Source organism: Dermacentor albipictus, chromosome 6 (genome assembly GCF_038994185.2).
Source record: "Dermacentor albipictus isolate Rhodes 1998 colony chromosome 6, USDA_Dalb.pri_finalv2, whole genome shotgun sequence".
NCBI lineage: Eukaryota > Metazoa > Arthropoda > Arachnida > Ixodida > Ixodidae > Dermacentor > Dermacentor albipictus.
In genome coordinates this window covers 4329483-4349468 of record NC_091826.1, presented here as the reverse complement: position 1 = coordinate 4349468, position 19986 = coordinate 4329483, and the positions used below count along the sequence as shown (strand labels likewise).

Genomic DNA, 19986 nt, shown 5'->3' with positions numbered 1-19986 from the left:
CAAAGTGTTTTACAGAAATATGAAGCCCAACGATACAATAAAAGAAGTAATGTAAAGAAAATGTAATAAATATGAAAATGTTTTTATAACAAATGAAAGATGCTTCTGCTAACAGTATTCTTTTCAGAACTTGAGACTGACTCCAACCAAATAACTGAATTTTATTAGCCCGACGTTTCGGAGCCCATTCGGCTCCTTCTTCAGGGGGTGCGGTGTGCCGCTTTTAAAGCGTCTTTTTTGAAGAAAGGAGGGGGGGGAACACGGGAGGTGGGGAGACACTCCACAGACGGAAAGGTGGGGGGGAACAAAAGGAAAGGGGCGGTTGTGATGTTGACCGCTTCAAGGTGCTGCGATGACCGGTGCTGGGTGGAGTGCTCACGAGGGTGCCCTTGATGGGCCGCGGGGGGGGGGGGGGGGGGGGGGGGGGGGGGGGGGGGGGGGTGAGGTTACAGGGTCGCGCCGACGTTCTGTGTTGGTGAAACGAGCGGGAGTCTATCTGGCTGTGCGTCCTTTTCTTCTTTTCGTCATGTCGCCAAGGCCATGGACATAGACCGAGGGTAGGTTGCCCTTCACACGGTTTATGTTATTCTCCGTATTCTGAATGTGCCATGACTCCAGTAGTAGTCTCTTTCGCCAGTTCGTTTCTGTTTGAAGGATTTCAGTTTCCTTGAAAGCAATTTTTGTGGTCGGCGACTTCAGAGTGTTCAGCGACGGCGCTGTCGAATACGGTTAATGTCCTGACGTCGTTCTCTCGTGTTGTCTGATCCTTTCTTTTAGATTTTTGGTTTCTCCCCGATGTACGACGCCCGGACAGTCCGCACAACTGATTACAACAACGTACTGATTACAACAACGTACATCGGGGAAACCAAAAATCTAAAAGAAAGGATCAGACAACACGAGAACGATGTCAGGACATTCAACCGTATTCCGCAGCGCCCGTCGCTGAACACTCTGAAGTCACCGACCACAAAAATTGCTTTCAAGGAAACTGAAATCCTTCAAACAGAAACGAACTGGCGAAAGAGACTACTACTGGAGTCATGGCACATTCAGAATACGGAGAATAACATAAACCGTGTGAAGGGCAACCTACCCTCGGTCTATGTCCATGGCCTTGGCGACATGACGAAAAGAAGAAAAGGACGCACAGCCAGATAGACTCCCGCTCGTTTCACCAACACAGAACGTCGGCGCGACCCTGTAACCTCCCCTCCCCCCCCCCCCCCCGCGGCCCATCAAGGGCACCCTCGTGAGCACTCCACCCAGCACCGGTCATCGCAGCACCTTGGAAGCGGTCAACATCACAACCGCCCCCTTTCCTTTTGTTCCCCCCCACCTTTCCGTCTGTGGGTGTCTCCCCACCTCCCGTGTTCCCCCCCCCTCCTTTCTTCAAAAAAGACGCTTTTAAAAGCGGCACACCGCCACCCCCCGAAGAACAACCCCCTGAAGAAGGAGCCGAATGGGCTCCGAAACGTCGGGCTAATAAAATTCAGTTATTTGGTTGGAGTCAGTCTCAAGTTCTAATCAATTTCCCAACCAGACAGGCAATTCTGTCGAAATGTTTAGCTTCAAGTATTCTTTTCATATTGTGTTTAAAAAACTGAAATGAAAGAGATGACTTAATATTAACAGGGATGCGATTCCAAAGTGAAATACCGTGGAAACGAAGTTAAATTTACCATAGTTAGATCTGATTTTAGGTAATAGAAGGTTATTGCATTCTGCAAACCTAGTAATATTTTTGTTCATGAGGTTATCAAAAGGAAGACTGTCTAAGGTTATTTCACGATGAAAGAGACTAAATGTAATGAGTGACAACTTATGATAGAACAGCTGTTGAATGGGTAAAACGTTAAGACGTTGATAGATAGGTAAAGAATGGCACCGGAATGAGCTAAAGGTCATTAATTTTATTGCCTGATTTTGAAGACGTTGAAGTGGTTTGAGATGAATGGCATATGTATTACCCCATGAAGATAAACAGTATGATAAATGGCTGTTAATATAAGCATGATACAACGATCTAATAATATGAGCGTTGAAGAATGCGCGTGTTTTAATGATAATGCGAATGCCAAATGAAACCTTCTTTATTGGAGAGTTGACATGGCTATTGAACTTAAGGTGTTTGTCGAGAGTAATACCCAGAAATTTAACAGTATCAGATGTCGGTATTAGAGGAGTATTTAATGAGACAGTTGTTGGAGAAGAAATCGGTGTTTGTGGATTATGAAATAGTACAAAGGTTGTTTTTAAAGGATTGATTTGTAGTTTATTATCAGTGCACCAGGAATACACATTGTTAAGATCAGTGTTAAGTGTGTCTTGAAGTGCGGTAAGCGATTTCGATTATAAGATTATAAGACATTAGCAATTATAGGACAGGCAACTTACAAACTGCACTGGGGTATTCAAAGTGAAATTACTGTGAGGCATAGCCAAAAATGGCACTGTTGCACATGCAGAAGCTGGTGTAAGCATGAAATGCTTTCTGATGTGAACATCAGCATAATATGTCATGATTTCCACAGTGCTGTTTGGCAAGGTGTCTGCAACATTTGGCTTCATGGGATACAGCTGAGTCTGTGGCTGTAAATGCCCTGCATGCCATAGCCTGTAGCGGTTTAGGCAACTTGTGCAATCACTGAAATCCATCTCTACTGAAGCTTTGGTGATGTCCTGGCGGTGGTTTCATTTCAGGAACCTTTCGTAGAATCTTTCAATGTTTTCACCTCTGGTAACTACTGCATGTCAACCTTCTTGTGCTCCTCATTGATAATTACATAGACGCCAGCCATTCTGGTTTTGCAAACATTGGAAAGCACCAGTAAGGTGTACTAGTTGTGGCTGCCTCTAGATGATAAGCATGAGCGATGTCTCTCTTAGACGCTGTGTTATGTATGCTCCACACGAATCACCACACATGCAACTCCAGCAGTGGTTGGTTCATCCAGCTGCACTTAGCAGCAGTGCAATAACCACTGCTTTTTAAGCAATTTAACATTACCACTGGCCTGGCAGTGGTGTGTACATCGTAAGTATGTTGGGCAAAATTAAGATGTTAGCTCTGCTGTAGTCAGGTGGTGATTATTAAAATCAGCCTGGCTCTCTAATGGGAGAGGCATAGTGATGCAGGGGATGAGCTGTCACGGCATTGTTATGAAGTTGTCTTTATAGCTCCGTCATATACACAGTGTTGGTGCAATGTAAGTACACCTGAGGAGCAGGTTTGGTTTGTGATGACCACACTTGTGTGGTTGTTAGGTGGGTTATTTTGCCAGCATGCCTAGCCCATTCATTGGAATCCTTTCGAAAGTGTGTTCTGCTGGAATGCTGTGCACATCTATCTTTTGCAACTGTAAACCTAGGTAACAATATGCACCATAATTGAAAAATCTCTAGGGAGGGAAGACAACCCTTGTGCTTCGCTTGTCTTGTTAAGAAGAAGACTTGGCCTTGCCAGAAGCTGTCGAAGATATTTGACTGCTTAGCATGCCAAACTGTTACAAGTTGTGTGCCTTGTATGTGACAGCTATTATTTCTCTGTCTTTAAGCTTGCATTAGCTAGAATTGTAGGCACTCTGAACACTTCCACTTGACCACTAACATTGGATTTAGGTTAGAGTCAGGGATGTGCGCTAAGTGGAGAAGCGATGCCACCGAGGCAAGGAGGCATTGTTTTGGCACAAGTTGTGCCTTAGGTTTGGTTTCACTGTAAAAGTGGACATAAATTGGCCTGTTGTATACTTGGGAGTAGATAATTTGGGTGGGGGACCTCAAAGGGGGCTTTGCATAAACTAGCTCTGGCTCCCCTCTGGCAATCATGTGTGTTTGATAAAAATGAAAAGAAATGTCCTTGCGCTTCTCTTTATATAGAAGCCTGCATATTGTGCTGCCAACACTATTCCCTTTTTTTGCTTTGAGGTAATGCTGTTTCTGTGCTGTTTCATTCTTTGCAGTTAGTTTCACAGAAGCAGAAAAGACCAAGATGCGTACTCTTCCCCGCAAGGAATATATCCTCTACTTTGCTTCTTTTATTTCTCTTGTTATGCTGTTGCACGAGACTGGCTATTTATCAATATTAGAAGAATTGTTTTGCTGCGTGAGCTCTCTTGAAGTGGTGCAAACTGATGCTCGTAATTGAAATGAGCAGGCCAAGTTAGCATGCTGGCTTGAAATGGTGCAGTAGGCATTGAAAACAACTGAAATCAGCCACTCAGGCTGGTGGGGTGCAGGTGCAGTGGTGCCACTACTATTTCACACAGACTCATTAAGTGGTCACTGTGAAGCTACCGCAGGCAGTGTTGTTAAAGAAGTTGTCATATGGTTGATCGATATATGGAGCAGAAGTAGGAGGTGTAGCAGCTCACTCACCTAGTCCAGAAGTTTAGTTTAATTTAAAGAACTGCAGTGTGAAAATGTTGTCTAGTAGCCCGATATTAACCCCTTCACTGGGGAATTGTCTGCTCAAGAACGACTATCACTTGATGAGCTTTTCATTCTTCAAAATAGTGTTTTAGACAAGAAAAATGCTTTTTGAGTGGCTTTGATATTAACAAATAATTACAGTTATTTAACATAAAGACAGGCTCCTTTTCACTTCATAAACTTGTTTTCGGGTGAAAAACTTTGAGGCACCATGCAGCACCCAGGCATCATCACAGTGGAGCCCAGGACTTCAATAAACAAACCGAGTACTTGCAGCTCGACTGCCATGATATTCTTTGGAATTCACAGGTGTTGTGACCGGCTCTTTCAAGTCGTTCTCATCTTGTATGTCACTATTAGAGTCACCGTTGAGCTCTAACACGTATTCATTGTCAGAGTCATAATTCTTCTCCAACAATGCCGCTATTTTGAAATTTCTCAAAGGTTTTCGCCTCTTTGCGGATATTATGTTTGGGAGCTTGGCATAATTAGTGCCAAAATCAAGAGTTCCCACGCCCGTAAAGTTGTGCATCTGTTGACACGCTCGTCACCATGTGCTCCCTACTGTGGTGTCTGATGCAGTGGTGGCCACAGTCTACAGAAGCAGAGTAGCCCAATCTGGAATAGAAACATCTCACCACCACGCACTACATTATTCTGAGACATGACAGAACGTATCTTCCTTGATGAAAAATGAGTTTCGTTTGAATCGCACTATTCTATGGTGAGGGGGATTCGTGTGTCTCTAGGCACACTCCCCACTTTACAGTCAGCTAAATCTAAGTGGCACCATCTAGAAAATAAGCATAATACCACCAGTCATTACTCTTTCTGAAAGATGGTAGCATGTGTTCTGCTGTAATAAAAGTATGTTCGCTTTGAATCCTGCTTTTTAATGTGGTGGGAGACGCGCCACTTATGACATCGCCAACTCGAAGGCACGTCTACAGATGCGCTGCCAAGTTAAGGGGTTAAAACTTTGCTTTAGAGCAATTTGCATCCCTTATTTCATATCAGCTGGTCATGCAAACTCTCAAGGGAAAAGGAGTGCCTCACTTGCATGTGACAGTCTTGAAGACGTGTGCCTCTGGGATTGAAATGTTCAGTTGTTTTATCCTGGACACTGCAGCAGTCCCAGTACAAACGCTCGATATTTGGGCTGATGCCAGCAATGTACACAGGACTGGCACTTGCCCAATGTAGGAGAAATATGGCTTAGTAAAACATTTTCTTGGGCGAGTTGGTTCATAACTGATAAAAAAAGGTAGTGCGAAAGAAACGAGGACGAGATGGGCACACAGGATGGGCACTTGCCCAGTGTAGGAGAAATATGGCTTAGTAAAACATTTTCTTATGCGAGTTGGTTCATAACTGAGAAAGAAAACAGTAGTGCAAAAGAAACAAGGATGAAATGTGTACACAGGACGGGCATTTGCCCAATGTAGGAGAAATATGGCTTAGTAGAATATTTTCTTATGCGAGTTGGTTCATAACTGAGAAAGAAAACGGTAGTGCAAAAGAAACAAGGATAAAATGTGTACATAGGACGGGCACTTGCCCAATGTAGGAGAAATATGGCTTAGTAAAACATTTTTTTAAGCGAGTTGGTTCATAACTGAGAAAGAAAACGGTAGTGCAAAAGAAACAAGGATAAAATGTGTACATAGGACGGGCACTTGCCCAATGTAGGAGAAATATGGCTTAGTAAAACATTTTCTTAAGTGAGTTGGTTCATAACTGAGAAAGAAAACGGTAGTGCAAAAGAAACAAGGATAAAATGTGTACATAGGACGGGCATTTGCCCAATGTAGGAGAAATATGGCTTAGTAAAACATTTTCTTAGGTAAGTTGGTTCATAACTGAGAAAGAAAACGGTAGTGCAAGAGAAACAAGGATAAAATGTGTACATAGGACGGGCACTTGCCCAGTGTAGGAGAAATATGGCTTAGTAAAACGTTTTATTGAGCGACTTGGTTCATAACTGAGAAAGAAAACGGTAGTGCAAAAGAAACAAGGATGAAATGTGTACACAGGACGGGCATTTGCCCTATGTAGGAGAAATATGGCTTAGTAAAACATTTTCTTTAGCAAGTTGGTTCATAACTGATAAAGAAAACGGTAGTGCGAAAAAAACGAGGATGAGATGTGCACACAGGATGGGCACATGCTCAGTGTAGGAGAAATATGGCTTAGTAAAACATTTTCTTATGCGAGTTGGTTCATAACTGAGAAAGAAAACAGTAGTGCAAAAGAAACAAGGATAAAATGTGTACATAGGACGGGCACTTGCCCAGTGTAGGAGAAATATGGCTTAGTAAAACATTTTCTTGGGCAAGTTGGTTTATAACTGAGAACGAGAACGGTAGTGCGAAAGAAACAAGGATAAAATGTGTACATAGGACAGGCATTTGCCCGATGTAGGAGAAATATGGCTTAGTAAAACATTTTTTTAAGCGAGTTGGTTCATTACTGAGAAAGAAAACGGTAGTGCAAAAGAAACAAGGATAAAATGTGTACATAGGACGGGCACTTGCCCAGTGTAGGAGAAATATGGCTTAGTAAAACATTTTCTTTAGCGAGTTGGTTCATAACTGAGAAAGAAAACGGTGGTGCAAAAGAAACAAGGATAAAATGTGTACATAGGACGGGCACTTGCCCAATGTAGGAGAAATATGGCTTCGTAAAACCTTTTTTTTTAAGCGAGTTGGTTCATAACTGAGAAAGAAAACAGTAGTGCAAAAGAAACAAGGATAAAATGTGTACATAGGACGGGCACTTGCCCAGTGTAGGAGAAATATGGCTTAGTAAAACGTTTTCTTGGGCAAGTTGGTTTATAACTGAGAACAAGAACGGTAGTGCGAAAGAAACAAGGATAAAATGTGTACATAGGACAGGCATTTGCCCGATGTAGGAGAAATATGGCTTAGTAAAACATTTTTTTAAGCGAGTTGGTTCATAACTGAGAAAGAAAACGGTAGTGCAAAAGAAACAAGGATAAAATGTGTACATAGGACGGGCACTTGCCCAGTGTAGGAGAAATATGGCTTAGTAAAACATTTTCTTTAGCAAGTTGGTTCATAACTGATAAAGAAAACGGTAGTGCGAAAAAAACGAGGATGAGATGTGCACACAGGATGGGCACGTGCTCAGTGTAGGAGAAATATGGCTTAGTAAAACATTTTCTTATGCGAGTTGGTTCATAACTCAGAAAGAAAACGGTAGTGCGAAAGAAACGAGGACGAGATGGGCATATAGGATGGGCACTTGCCAATGTAGGAGAAATATGGCTTAGTAAAACATTTTCTTAGGCAAGTTGGTTCATAACTGAAAAAGAAAATGGTAGTGCGAAAGAAACGAGGACGAGATGGGCACATAGGACGGGCATTTGCCCAATGTAGGAGAAATATGGCTTAGTAAAACATTTTCTTAGGTAAGTTGGTTCATAACTGAGAAAGAAAACGGTAGTGCAAAAGAAACAAGGACGAAAAGTGTACACAGGATGTGCACTTGCCCAATGTAGGAGAAATATGGCTTAGTAAAACGTTTTCTTGGGCGAGTTGGTTTATAACTGAGAACGAAAACGGTAGTGCGAAAGAAACAAGGATAAAATGTGTACATAGGACAGGCATTTGCCCGATGTAGGAGAAATATGGCTTAGTAAAACATTTTCTTAGGTAAGTTGGTTCATAACTGAGAAAGAAAACGGTAGTGCAAAAGAAACAAGGATAAAATGTGTACATAGGACGGGCACTTGCCCAGTGTAGGAGAAATATGGCTTAGTAAAACATTTTCTTTAGCAAGTTGGTTCATAACTGATAAAGAAAACGGTAGTGCGAAAAAAACGAGGATGAGATGTGCACACAGGATGGGCACGTGCTCAGTGTAGGAGAAATATGGCTTATTAAAACATTTTCTTATGCGAGTTGGTTCATAACTCAGAAAGAAAACGGTAGTGCGAAAGAAACGAGGACGAGATGGGCACATTGGATGGGCACTTGCCAATGTAGGAGAAATATGGCTTTGTAAAACATTTTCTTAGGCAAGTTGGTTCATAACTGAAAAAGAAAATGGTAGTGCGAAAGAAACGATGACGAGATGGGCACATAGGACGGGCATTTGCCCAATGTAGGAGAAATATGGCTTAGTAAAACATTTTCTTAGGTAAGTTGGTTCATAACTGAGAAAGAAAACGGTAGTGCAAAAGAAACAAGGATAAAATGTGTACACAGGACGGGCACTTGCCCAATGTAGGAGAAATATGGCTTAGTAAAACGTTTTCTTAAGCGACTTGGTTCATAACTGAGAAAGAAAACGGTAGTGCAAAAGAAACAAGGACGAAAAGTGTACACAGGATGTGCACTTGCCCAATGTAGGAGAAATATGGCTTAGTAAAACGTTTTCTTGGGCGAGTTGGTTTATAACTGAGAACGAAAACGGTAGTGCGAAAGAAACAAGGATAAAATGTGTACATAGGACAGGCATTTGCCCGATGTAGGAGAAATATGGCTTAGTAAAACATTTTCTTAGGTAAGTTGGTTCATAACTGAGAAAGAAAACGGTAGTGCAAAAGAAACAAGGATAAAATGTGTACATAGGACGGGCACTTGCCCAATGTAGGAGAAATATGGCTTAGTAAAACATTTTCTTAGGTAAGTTGGTTCATAACTGAGAAAGAAAACGGTAGTGCAAAAGAAACAAGGATAAAACGTGTACATAGGACGGGCATTTGCCCAATGTAGGAGAAATATGGCTTAGTAAAACATTTTCTTAGGTAAGTTGGTTCATAACTGAGAAAGAAAACGGTAGTGCAAAAGAAACAAGGATAAAATGTGTACATAGGACGGGCACTTGCCCAGTGTAGGAGAAATATGGCTTAGTAAAACATTTTCTTTAGCAAGTTGGTTCATAACTGATAAAGAAAACGGTAGTGCGAAAAAAACGAGGATGAGATGTGCACACAGGATGGGCACGTGCTCAGTGTAGGAGAAATATGGCTTAGTAAAACATTTTCTTATGCGAGTTGGTTCATAACTCAGAAAGAAAACGGTAGTGCGAAAGAAACGAGGACGAGATGGGCATATAGGATGGGCACTTGCCAATGTAGGAGAAATATGGCTTAGTAAAACATTTTCTTAGGCAAGTTGGTTCATAACTGAAAAAGAAAATGGTAGTGCGAAAGAAACGAGGACGAGATGGGCACATAGGACGGGCATTTGCCCAATGTAGGAGAAATATGGCTTAGTAAAACATTTTCTTAGGTAAGTTGGTTCATAACTGAGAAAGAAAACGGTAGTGCAAAAGAAACAAGGATAAAATGTGTACACAGGACGGGCACTTGCCCAATGTAGGAGAAATATGGCTTAGTAAAACGTTTTCTTAAGCGACTTGGTTCATAACTGAGAAAGAAAACGGTAGTGCAAAAGAAACAAGGACGAAAAGTGTACACAGGATGTGCACTTGCCCAATGTAGGAGAAATATGGCTTAGTAAAACGTTTTCTTGGGCGAGTTGGTTTATAACTGAGAACGAAAACGGTAGTGCAAAAGAAACAAGGATAAAATGTGTACATAGGACGGGCACTTGCCCAGTGTAGGAGAAATATGGCTTAGTAAAACATTTTCTTTAGCAAGTTGGTTCATAACTGATAAAGAAAACGGTAGTGCGAAAAAAACGAGGATGAGATGTGCACACAGGATGGGCACATGCTCAGTGTAGGAGAAATATGGCTTAGTAAAACATTTTCTTATGCGAGTTGGTTCATAACTCAAAGAAAACGGTAGTGCGAAAGAAACGAGGACGAGATGGGCACATAGGATGGGCACTTGCCAATGTAGGAGAAATATGGCTTAGTAAAACATTTTCTTAGGCAAGTTGGTTCATAACTGAAAAAGAAAATGGTAGTGCGAAAGAAACGAGGACGAGATGGGCACATAGGACGGGCATTTACCCAATGTAGGAGAAATATGGCTTAGTAAAACATTTTCTTAGGTAAGTTGGTTCATAACTGAGAAAGAAAACTGTAGTGCAAAAGAAACAAGGATAAAATGTGTACACAGGACGGGCACTTGCCCAATGTAGGAGAAATATGGCTTAGTAAAACGTTTTCTTAAGCGACTTGGTTCATAACTGAGAAAGAAAACGGTAGTGCAAAAGAAACAAGGACGAAAAGTGTACACAGGATGTGCACTTGCCCAATGTAGGAGAAATATGGCTTAGTAAAACGTTTTCTTAGGTAAGTTGGTTCATAACTGAGAAAGAAAACGGTAGTGCAAAAGAAACAAGGATAAAATGTGTACATAGGACGGGCATTTGCCCAATGTAGGAGAAATATGGCTTAGTAAAACATTTTCTTAGGTAAGTTGGTTCATAACTGAGAAAGAAAATGGTAGTGCAAGAGAAACAAGGATAAAATGTGTACATAGGACGGGCACTTGCCCAGTGTAGGAGAAATATGGCTTAGTAAAACGTTTTCTTAAGCGACTTGGTTCATAACTGAGAAAGAAAACGGTAGTGCAAAAGAAACAAGGACGAAAAGTGTACACAGGATGTGCACTTGCCCAATGTAGGAGAAATATGGCTTAGTAAAACGTTTTCTTGGGCGAGTTGGTTTATAACTGAGAACGAAAATGGTAGTGCGAAAGAAACAAGGATAAAATGTGTACATAGGACAGGCATTTGCCCGATGTAGGAGAAATATGGCTTAGTAAAACATTTTCTTAGGTAAGTTGGTTCATAACTGAGAAAGAAAACGGTAGTGCAAAAGAAACAAGGATATAATGTGTACACAGGACGGGCATTTGCCCTATGTAGGAGAAATATGGCTTAGTAAAACGTTTTATTAAGCGACTTGGTTCATAACTGAGAAAGAAAACGGTAGTGCAAAAGAAACAAGGATGAAATGTGTACACAGGACGGGCATTTGCCCGATGTAGGAGAAATATGGCTTAGTAAAACGTTTTATTAAGCGACTTGGTTCATAACTGAGAAAGAAAACGGTAGTGCAAAAGAAACAAGGATAAAATGTGTACATAGGACGGGCATTTGCCCAATGTAGGAGAAATATGGCTTAGTAAAACATTTTCTTAGGTAAGTTGGTTCATAACTGAGAAAGAAAATGGTAGTGCAAGAGAAACAAGGATAAAATGTGTACATAGGACGGGCACTTGCCCAGTGTAGGAGAAATATGGCTTAGTAAAACGTTTTCTTAAGCGACTTGGTTCATAACTGAGAAAGAAAACGGTAGTGCAAAAGAAACAAGGACGAAAAGTGTACACAGGATGTGCACTTGCCCAGTGTAGGAGAAATATGGCTTAGTAAAACATTTTCTTTAGCAAGTTGGTTCATAACTGATAAAGAAAACGGTAGTGCGAAAAAAACGAGGATGAGATGTGCACACAGGATGGGCACGTGCTCAGTGTAGGAGAAATATGGCTTATTAAAACATTTTCTTATGCGAGTTGGTTCATAACTCAGAAAGAAAACGGTAGTGCGAAAGAAACGAGGACGAGATGGGCACATAGGATGGGCACTTGCCAATGTAGGAGAAATATGCCTTTGTAAAACATTTTCTTAGGCAAGTTGGTTCATAACTGAAAAAGAAAATGGTAGTGCGAAAGAAACGAGGACGAGATGGGCACATAGGACGGGCATTTGCCCAATGTAGGAGAAATATGGCTTAGTAAAACATTTTCTTAGGTAAGTTGGTTCATAACTGAGAAAGAAAACGGTAGTGCAAAAGAAACAAGGATAAAATGTGTACACAGGACGGGCACTTGCCCAATGTAGGAGAAATATGGCTTAGTAAAACGTTTTCTTAAGCGACTTGGTTCATAACTGAGAAAGAAAACGGTAGTGCAAAAGAAAGAAGGACGAAAAGTGTACACAGGATGTGCACTTGCCCAATGTAGGAGAAATATGGCTTAGTAAAACGTTTTCTTGGGCGAGTTGGTTTATAACTGAGAACGAAAACGGTAGTGCGAAAGAAACAAGGATAAAATGTGTACATAGGACAGGCATTTGCCCGATGTAGGAGAAATATGGCTTAGTAAAACATTTTCTTAGGTAAGTTGGTTCATAACTGAGAAAGAAAACGGTAGTGCAAAAGAAACAAGGATAAAATGTGTACATAGGACGGGCACTTGCCCAATGTAGGAGAAATATGGCTTAGTAAAACATTTTCTTAGGTAAGTTGGTTCATAACTGAGAAAGAAAACGGTAGTGCAAAAGAAACAAGGATAAAATGTGTACATAGGACGGGCATTTGCCCAATGTAGGAGAAATATGGCTTAGTAAAACATTTTCTTAGGTAAGTTGGTTCATAACTGAGAAAGGAAACGGTAGTGCAAAAGAAACAAGGATAAAATGTGTACATAGGACGGGCACTTGCCCAGTGTAGGAGAAATATGGCTTAGTAAAACATTTTCTTTAGCAAGTTGGTTCATAACTGATAAAGAAAACGGTAGTGCGAAAAAAACGAGGATGAGATGTGCACACAGGATGGGCACGTGCTCAGTGTAGGAGAAATATGGCTTAGTAAAACATTTTCTTATGCGAGTTGGTTCATAACTCAGAAAGAAAACGGTAGTGCGAAAGAAACGAGGACGAGATGGGCATATAGGATGGGCACTTGCCAATGTAGGAGAAATATGGCTTAGTAAAACATTTTCTTAGGCAAGTTGGTTCATAACTGAAAAAGAAAATGGTAGTGCGAAAGAAACGAGGACGAGATGGGCACATAGGACGGGCATTTGCCCAATGTAGGAGAAATATGGCTTAGTAAAACATTTTCTTAGGTAAGTTGGTTCATAACTGAGAAAGAAAACGGTAGTGCAAAAGAAACAAGGATAAAATGTGTACACAGGACGGGCACTTGCCCAATGTAGGAGAAATATGGCTTAGTAAAACGTTTTCTTAAGCGACTTGGTTCATAACTGAGAAAGAAAACGGTAGTGCAAAAGAAACAAGGACGAAAAGTGTACACAGGATGTGCACTTGCCCAATGTAGGAGAAATATGGCTTAGTAAAACGTTTTCTTGGGCGAGTTGGTTTATAACTGAGAACGAAAACGGTAGTGCAAAAGAAACAAGGATAAAATGTGTACATAGGACGGGCACTTGCCCAGTGTAGGAGAAATATGGCTTAGTAAAACATTTTCTTTAGCAAGTTGGTTCATAACTGATAAAGAAAACGGTAGTGCGAAAAAAACGAGGATGAGATGTGCACACAGGATGGGCACATGCTCAGTGTAGGAGAAATATGGCTTAGTAAAACATTTTCTTATGCGAGTTGGTTCATAACTCAGAAAGAAAACGGTAGTGCGAAAGAAACGAGGACGAGATGGGCACATAGGATGGGCACTTGCCAATGTAGGAGAAATATGGCTTAGTAAAACATTTTCTTAGGCAAGTTGGTTCATAACTGAAAAAGAAAATGGTAGTGCGAAAGAAACGAGGACGAGATGGGCACATAGGACGGGCATTTGCCCAATGTAGGAGAAATATGGCTTAGTAAAACATTTTCTTAGGTAAGTTGGTTCATAACTGAGAAAGAAAACTGTAGTGCAAAAGAAACAAGGATAAAATGTGTACACAGGACGGGCACTTGCCCAATGTAGGAGAAATATGGCTTAGTAAAACGTTTTCTTAAGCGACTTGGTTCATAACTGAGAAAGAAAACGGTAGTGCAAAAGAAACAAGGACGAAAAGTGTACACAGGATGTGCACTTGCCCAATGTAGGAGAAATATGGCTTAGTAAAACGTTTTCTTGGGCGAGTTGGTTTATAACTGAGAACGAAAACGGTAGTGCGAAAGAAACAAGGATAAAATGTGTACATAGGACAGGCATTTGCCCGATGTAGGAGAAATATGGCTTAGTAAAACATTTTCTTAGGTAAGTTGGTTCATAACTGAGAAAGAAAACGGTAGTGCAAAAGAAACAAGGATAAAATGTGTACATAGGACGGGCACTTGCCCAATGTAGGAGAAATATGGCTTAGTAAAACTTAGGTAAGTTGGTTCATAACTGAGAAAGAAAACGGTAGTGCAAAAGAAACAAGGATAAAATGTGTACATAGGACGGGCATTTGCCCAATGTAGGAGAAATATGGCTTAGTAAAACATTTTCTTAGGTAAGTTGGTTCATAACTGAGAAAGAAAATGGTAGTGCAAGAGAAACAAGGATAAAATGTGTACATAGGACGGGCACTTGCCCAGTGTAGGAGAAATATGGCTTAGTAAAACGTTTTCTTAAGCGACTTGGTTCATAACTGAGAAAGAAAACGGTAGTGCAAAAGAAACAAGGACGAAAAGTGTACACAGGATGTGCACTTGCCCAATGTAGGAGAAATATGGCTTAGTAAAACGTTTTCTTGGGTGAGTTGGTTTATAACTGAGAACGAAAACGGTAGTGCGAAAGAAACAAGGATAAAATGTGTACATAGGACAGGCATTTGCCCGATGTAGGAGAAATATGGCTTAGTAAAACATTTTCTTAGGTAAGTTGGTTCATAACTGAGAAAGAAAACGGTAGTGCAAAAGAAACAAGGATAAAATGTGTACACAGGACGGGCATTTGCCCTATGTAGGAGAAATATGGCTTAGTAAAACGTTTTATTAAGCGACTTGGTTCATAACTGAGAAAGAAAACGGTAGTGCAAAAGAAACAAGGATGAAATGTGTACACAGGACGGGCATTTGCCCGATGTAGGAGAAATATGGCTTAGTAAAACGTTTTATTAAGCGACTTGGTTCATAACTGAGAAAGAAAACGGTAGTGCAAAAGAAACAAGGATGAAATGTGTACACAGGACGGGCATTTGCCCTATGTAGGAGAAATATGGCTTAGTAGAACATTTTTTTAAGCGAGTTGGATCATAACTGAGAAAAAAAACGGTAGTGCAAAAGAAACAAGGATAAAATGTGTACATAGGACGGGCACTTGCCCAGTGTAGGAGAAATATGGCTTAGTAAAACATTTTCTTTAGCGAGTTGGTTCATAACTGAGAAAGAAAACGGTGGTGCAAAAGAAACACGGATAAAATGTGTACATAGGACGGGCACTTGCCCAATGTAGGAGAAATATGGCTTAGTAAAACATTTTTTTTAAGCGAGTTGGTTCATAACTGAGAAAGAAAACAGGAGTGCAAAAGAAACAAGGATAAAATGTGTACATAGGACGGGCACTTGCCCAGTGTACGAGAAATATGGCTTAGTAAAACATTTTCTTTAGCGAGTTGGTTCATAACTGATAAAGAAAACGGTAGTGCGAAAAAAACGAGGATGAGATGTGCACACAGGATGGGCACGTGCTCAGTGTAGGAGAAATATGGCTTAGTAAAACATTTTCTTTAGCGAGTTGGTTCATAACTGAGAAAGAAAACGGTGGTGCAAAAGAAACAAGGATAAAATGTGTACATAGGACGGGCACTTGCCCAATGTAGGAGAAATATGGCTTAGTAAAACATTTTTTTTAAGCGAGTTGGTTCATAACTGAGAAAGAAAACAGTAGTGCAAAAGAAACAAGGATAAAATGTGTACATAGGACGGGCACTTGCCCAGTGTAGGAGAAATATGGCTTAGTAAAACATTTTCTTTAGCAAGTTGGTTCATAACTGATAAAGAAAACGGTAGTGCGAAAAAAACGAGGATGAGATGTGCACACAGGATGGGCACGTGCTCAGTGTAGGAGAAATATGGCTTAGTAAAACATTTTGTTATGCGAGTTGGTTCATAACTCAGAAAGAAAACGGTAGTGCGAAAGAAACGAGGACGAGATGGGCACATAGGATGGGCACTTGCCAATGTAGGAGAAATATGGCTTAGTAAAACATTTTCTTAGGCAAGTTGGTTCATAACTGAAAAAGAAAATGGTAGTGCGAAAGAAACGAGGACGAGATGGGCACATAGGACGGGCATTTGCCCAATGTAGGAGAAATATGGCTTAGTAAAACATTTTCTTTGGTAAGTTGGTTCATAACTGAGAACGAAAACTGTAGTGCAAAAGAAACAAGGATAAAATGTGTACACAGGACGGGCACTTGCCCAATGTAGGAGAAATATGGCTTAGTAAAACGTTTTCTTAGGTAAGTTGGTTCATAACTGAGAAAGAAAACGGTAGTGCAAAAGAAACAAGGATAAAATGTGTACATAGGACGGGCACTTGCCCAATGTAGGAGAAATATGGCTTAGTAAAACATTTTTTTAAGCGAGTTGGTTCATAACTGAGAAAGAAAACGGTAGTGCAAAAGAAACAAGGATAAAATGTGTACATAGGACGGGCACTTGCCCAGTGTAGGAGAAATATGGCTTAGTAAAACATTTTCTTTAGCAAGTTGGTTCATAACTGATAAAGAAAACGGTAGTGCGAAAAAAACGAGGACGAGATGTGCACACAGGATGGGCACGTGCTCAGTGTAGGAGAAATATGGCTTAGTAAAACATTTTCTTATGCGAGTTGGTTCATAACTCAGAAAGAAAACGGTAGTGCGAAAGAAACGAGGATGAGATGGGCACATAGGATGGGCACTTGCCAATGTAGGAGAAATATGGCTTAGTAAAACATTTTCTTAGGCAAGTTGGTTCATAACTGAAAAAGAAAATGGTAGTGCGAAAGAAACTAGGACGAGATGGGCACACAGGATGGGCACTTGCCCAGTGTAGGAAAAATATGGCTTAGTAAATCATTTCCTTATGCGAGTTGGTTCATAACTCAAAAAGAAAACGGTAGTGCAAAAGAAACGAGGACGAGATGTGCACACAGGATGGGCACTAGCTCATTGTAGGAGAAATATCACTTAGTAAAACATTTTATTGGACGAGTTGATTTATAACTGAGAAGAAAGGAAAATGGTAGTGTGAAAGAAACGAGGACGATGTGCTCACAAAATTGGCACTAGCTCAATGTAGGAGAAATATGGCTTAGTAAAACATTTTCTTGGGCAAGTTAGTTCGTAATTAAGACGAAAAAGAGTAGTGTGAACAATACAGGGGCGAGATGTGTACACAGGATAGGTGCTCCCCCAAGAAAATGTTTTACTGAGCCATATTTCTTCTACATTATGTAAGCACCTGTGCTGTGTTTCCTGTACAGTGGAATCTAGTTGATACGATTCTGCATAATACATTTTTCTTGACTGCACCTATTTCTTTTTTTTTTTTCTGGCTAACATCCCCTTCGAGCAATGTATTTTCATTTGGTTATTGCGATGGAATTTCCAGCTGAAATTGGATAATACGACTGCAGTAGTGTGCTCTTGCTGGTATTTTTAAAACTCATGGCTTTGTATTCGAGTGTACCAGCCTAAATAACAATCGAACAGCCCACAAACAACGTGTTAAGCCGCAGCCACACTTTAGGAAAAACACACATGGCATGCCAGTGCAGGTAAAACTGCTGCGGCAGTGCGGCGACATGGACTGGTGGTGCGCAGCTGCTCAGTTGCATGAGGAAATGGCGGCTTCTTTTTCTTTTAACTTCCAGAAAGCTGTTTCATAGGCATTGAAAAAAAGCAAAGTTCAGTGCAAACTGAAGAGCTATTTCAACGTTGCTGAATAAAAGTGTGTTGGCACTTCAGTGCGTAGAACGCCACACGAACTTTGTAGTGTTCAGCGCACTGAAGTGCCAACACCTGACGCCGCACCCTACGCCACATGAACCTTCGCTATTCAATTTGTCACCGAGTATGCCTATTTTCACACTTTTTGGAGTTCACTTTGGATAATACAATTTTCGGATTGTACATTATATTTTCTGGCTCTCGTGATGAACGTACCAACGAGATTCCACTTTATTGTGTAATATGCAGTGTGGCATTGTGATTAGTACAAAACCATAAGAGGTGCTTTTGGCCTGAGTATGTCTAATGCACATGTAAAAAATGGCACATGTCCTGTTTCTTAAAATATAGTTAACAAATTTGACATGGATTACAGTAATGCTAATAGCATCTAGTGGTCATATCACTGTTGTGTTATCGCATTGCTGTAACCGTCACTCTATATCAGTGCATCATGAAAATTTCTTCTTGTAGACTGAAGAATCCCCAGAAAAAGCATTGGGGATATCTGCGAGTGTATTCTCAGTTTTGGTACTAAAGTGTTCAGGTCCTTTGCTAATATTTTATGTGAGACGGGTCCATAACAATCCAAGTGTACATGCAATAGACTGAATTTAAGGTGCACATATTTTTGGAAATCTGTGTTACCACAATTCCGGCTTGGCAAACATTTACTGCATCTAGAGGAAACCTAGCTGTGCAGTTCAGCAGAGAAACAGAGTACAGGCTGCTTACTTAAAAGGCAGCAACACTGTGGGGCCCTTCGAGCTCTTTCTTTTGCCAACTGAGTGTGCTGGCATCATTTTACCACTCCACACACATCCTTGACTTGCCTTGTACATCTGCTGGACAAGCAGCTGGAGCTGTCCCTGCAGCTTGGCCTGGTGGATATCCTGTTCGCTTACGCCTACAACAAGCGGGTCACTGAGGGCGAAGATACGGTCAGTTTGCTACCTGTCACTCCCTTTGAACAGTACAGCTGCTCTCGCAAAATTTGCAGTCGTGAACAAAGGCCAGCACTTACTCAGGCAGGACAGGATGGTAGGGGAATGTAATACAGTAGACTTTTATTACTTCAATGCAATACCACTCCACACACATCCTTGACTTGCCTTGTACATCTGCTGGACAAGCAGCTGGAGCTGTCCCTGCAGCTTGGCCTGGTGGATATCCTGTTCGCTTACGCCTACAACAAGCGGGTCACTGAGGGCGAAGATACGGTCAGTTTGCTACCTGTCACTCCCTTTGAACAGTACAGCTGCTCTCGCAAAATTTGCAGTCGTGAACAAAGGCCAGCACTTACTCAGGCAGGACAGGATGGTAGGGGAATGTAATACAGTAGACTTTTATTACTTCAATGCAAACAGGATCGACGAAATTGATGGAATTGTCTTGTAGGTTGAATTAAACAAGATGCATAAAAAACGGCGAAACACTATACCTATTTGGCAGTATTTGCCATATTCTAACATGCTCCCGAATCAAACGCGTGCCCGCTTTTTATGTATCCGAAATGGAGATGTAACGCAGGAATGACAATAAAGCACCTAAACAAAGCGGAAATCTAATGCACACCCTATTATTTAGTTACAAAAATGGCTAACGGTCTAATATGTGTTGCAATATGGTGGCTGGTTTTCTTAAGTTAGCTTTGCTGCTACACAGCGTTGTTATGCGGTAAAGCGTACAAACACCGCAAAGGTGGTTTTGATTTCGTCATCAGTTGCACTGTGCCGACCATTTGACTCAATTTTTTCGGGGAAAAAAGATGCACGTTAGAGTCAGATAAGTACTGTAATCGGTTGTTGCGAGTTGCGCTATTGCCTGAAAATTTGTGTCTTCCATGCATTCACTGTCCGTGCTAAGCTCCACCAGGACAGATGGTGACATTAATGGGGTCACTATTCGGGTCACCATAGGTTCAGGGGCATGCATGTTGACTAGTCAAGTTCGAATTATCTGGTGAAGGGTAATTTTGGGATCGAAATAACAAAAGCTTGCAC

The 19986-nt window shown here is 41.0% G+C and overlaps 1 protein-coding gene across 1 annotated transcript in view; it reads left to right on the top strand.

The window, feature by feature from the left end:
- LOC135921800 (protein SHQ1 homolog) overlaps positions 1-19986 on the top strand; it is a 132575-nt gene that overhangs the window by 85614 nt on the left and 26975 nt on the right. The window contains exons 8-9 of the mRNA XM_065456121.1: positions 3963-4018; positions 18826-18924. Coding sequence (XP_065312193.1) covers positions 3963-4018; positions 18826-18924 — 155 coding nt within the window. The remainder of the gene's footprint in view (positions 1-3962; positions 4019-18825; positions 18925-19986) is intronic.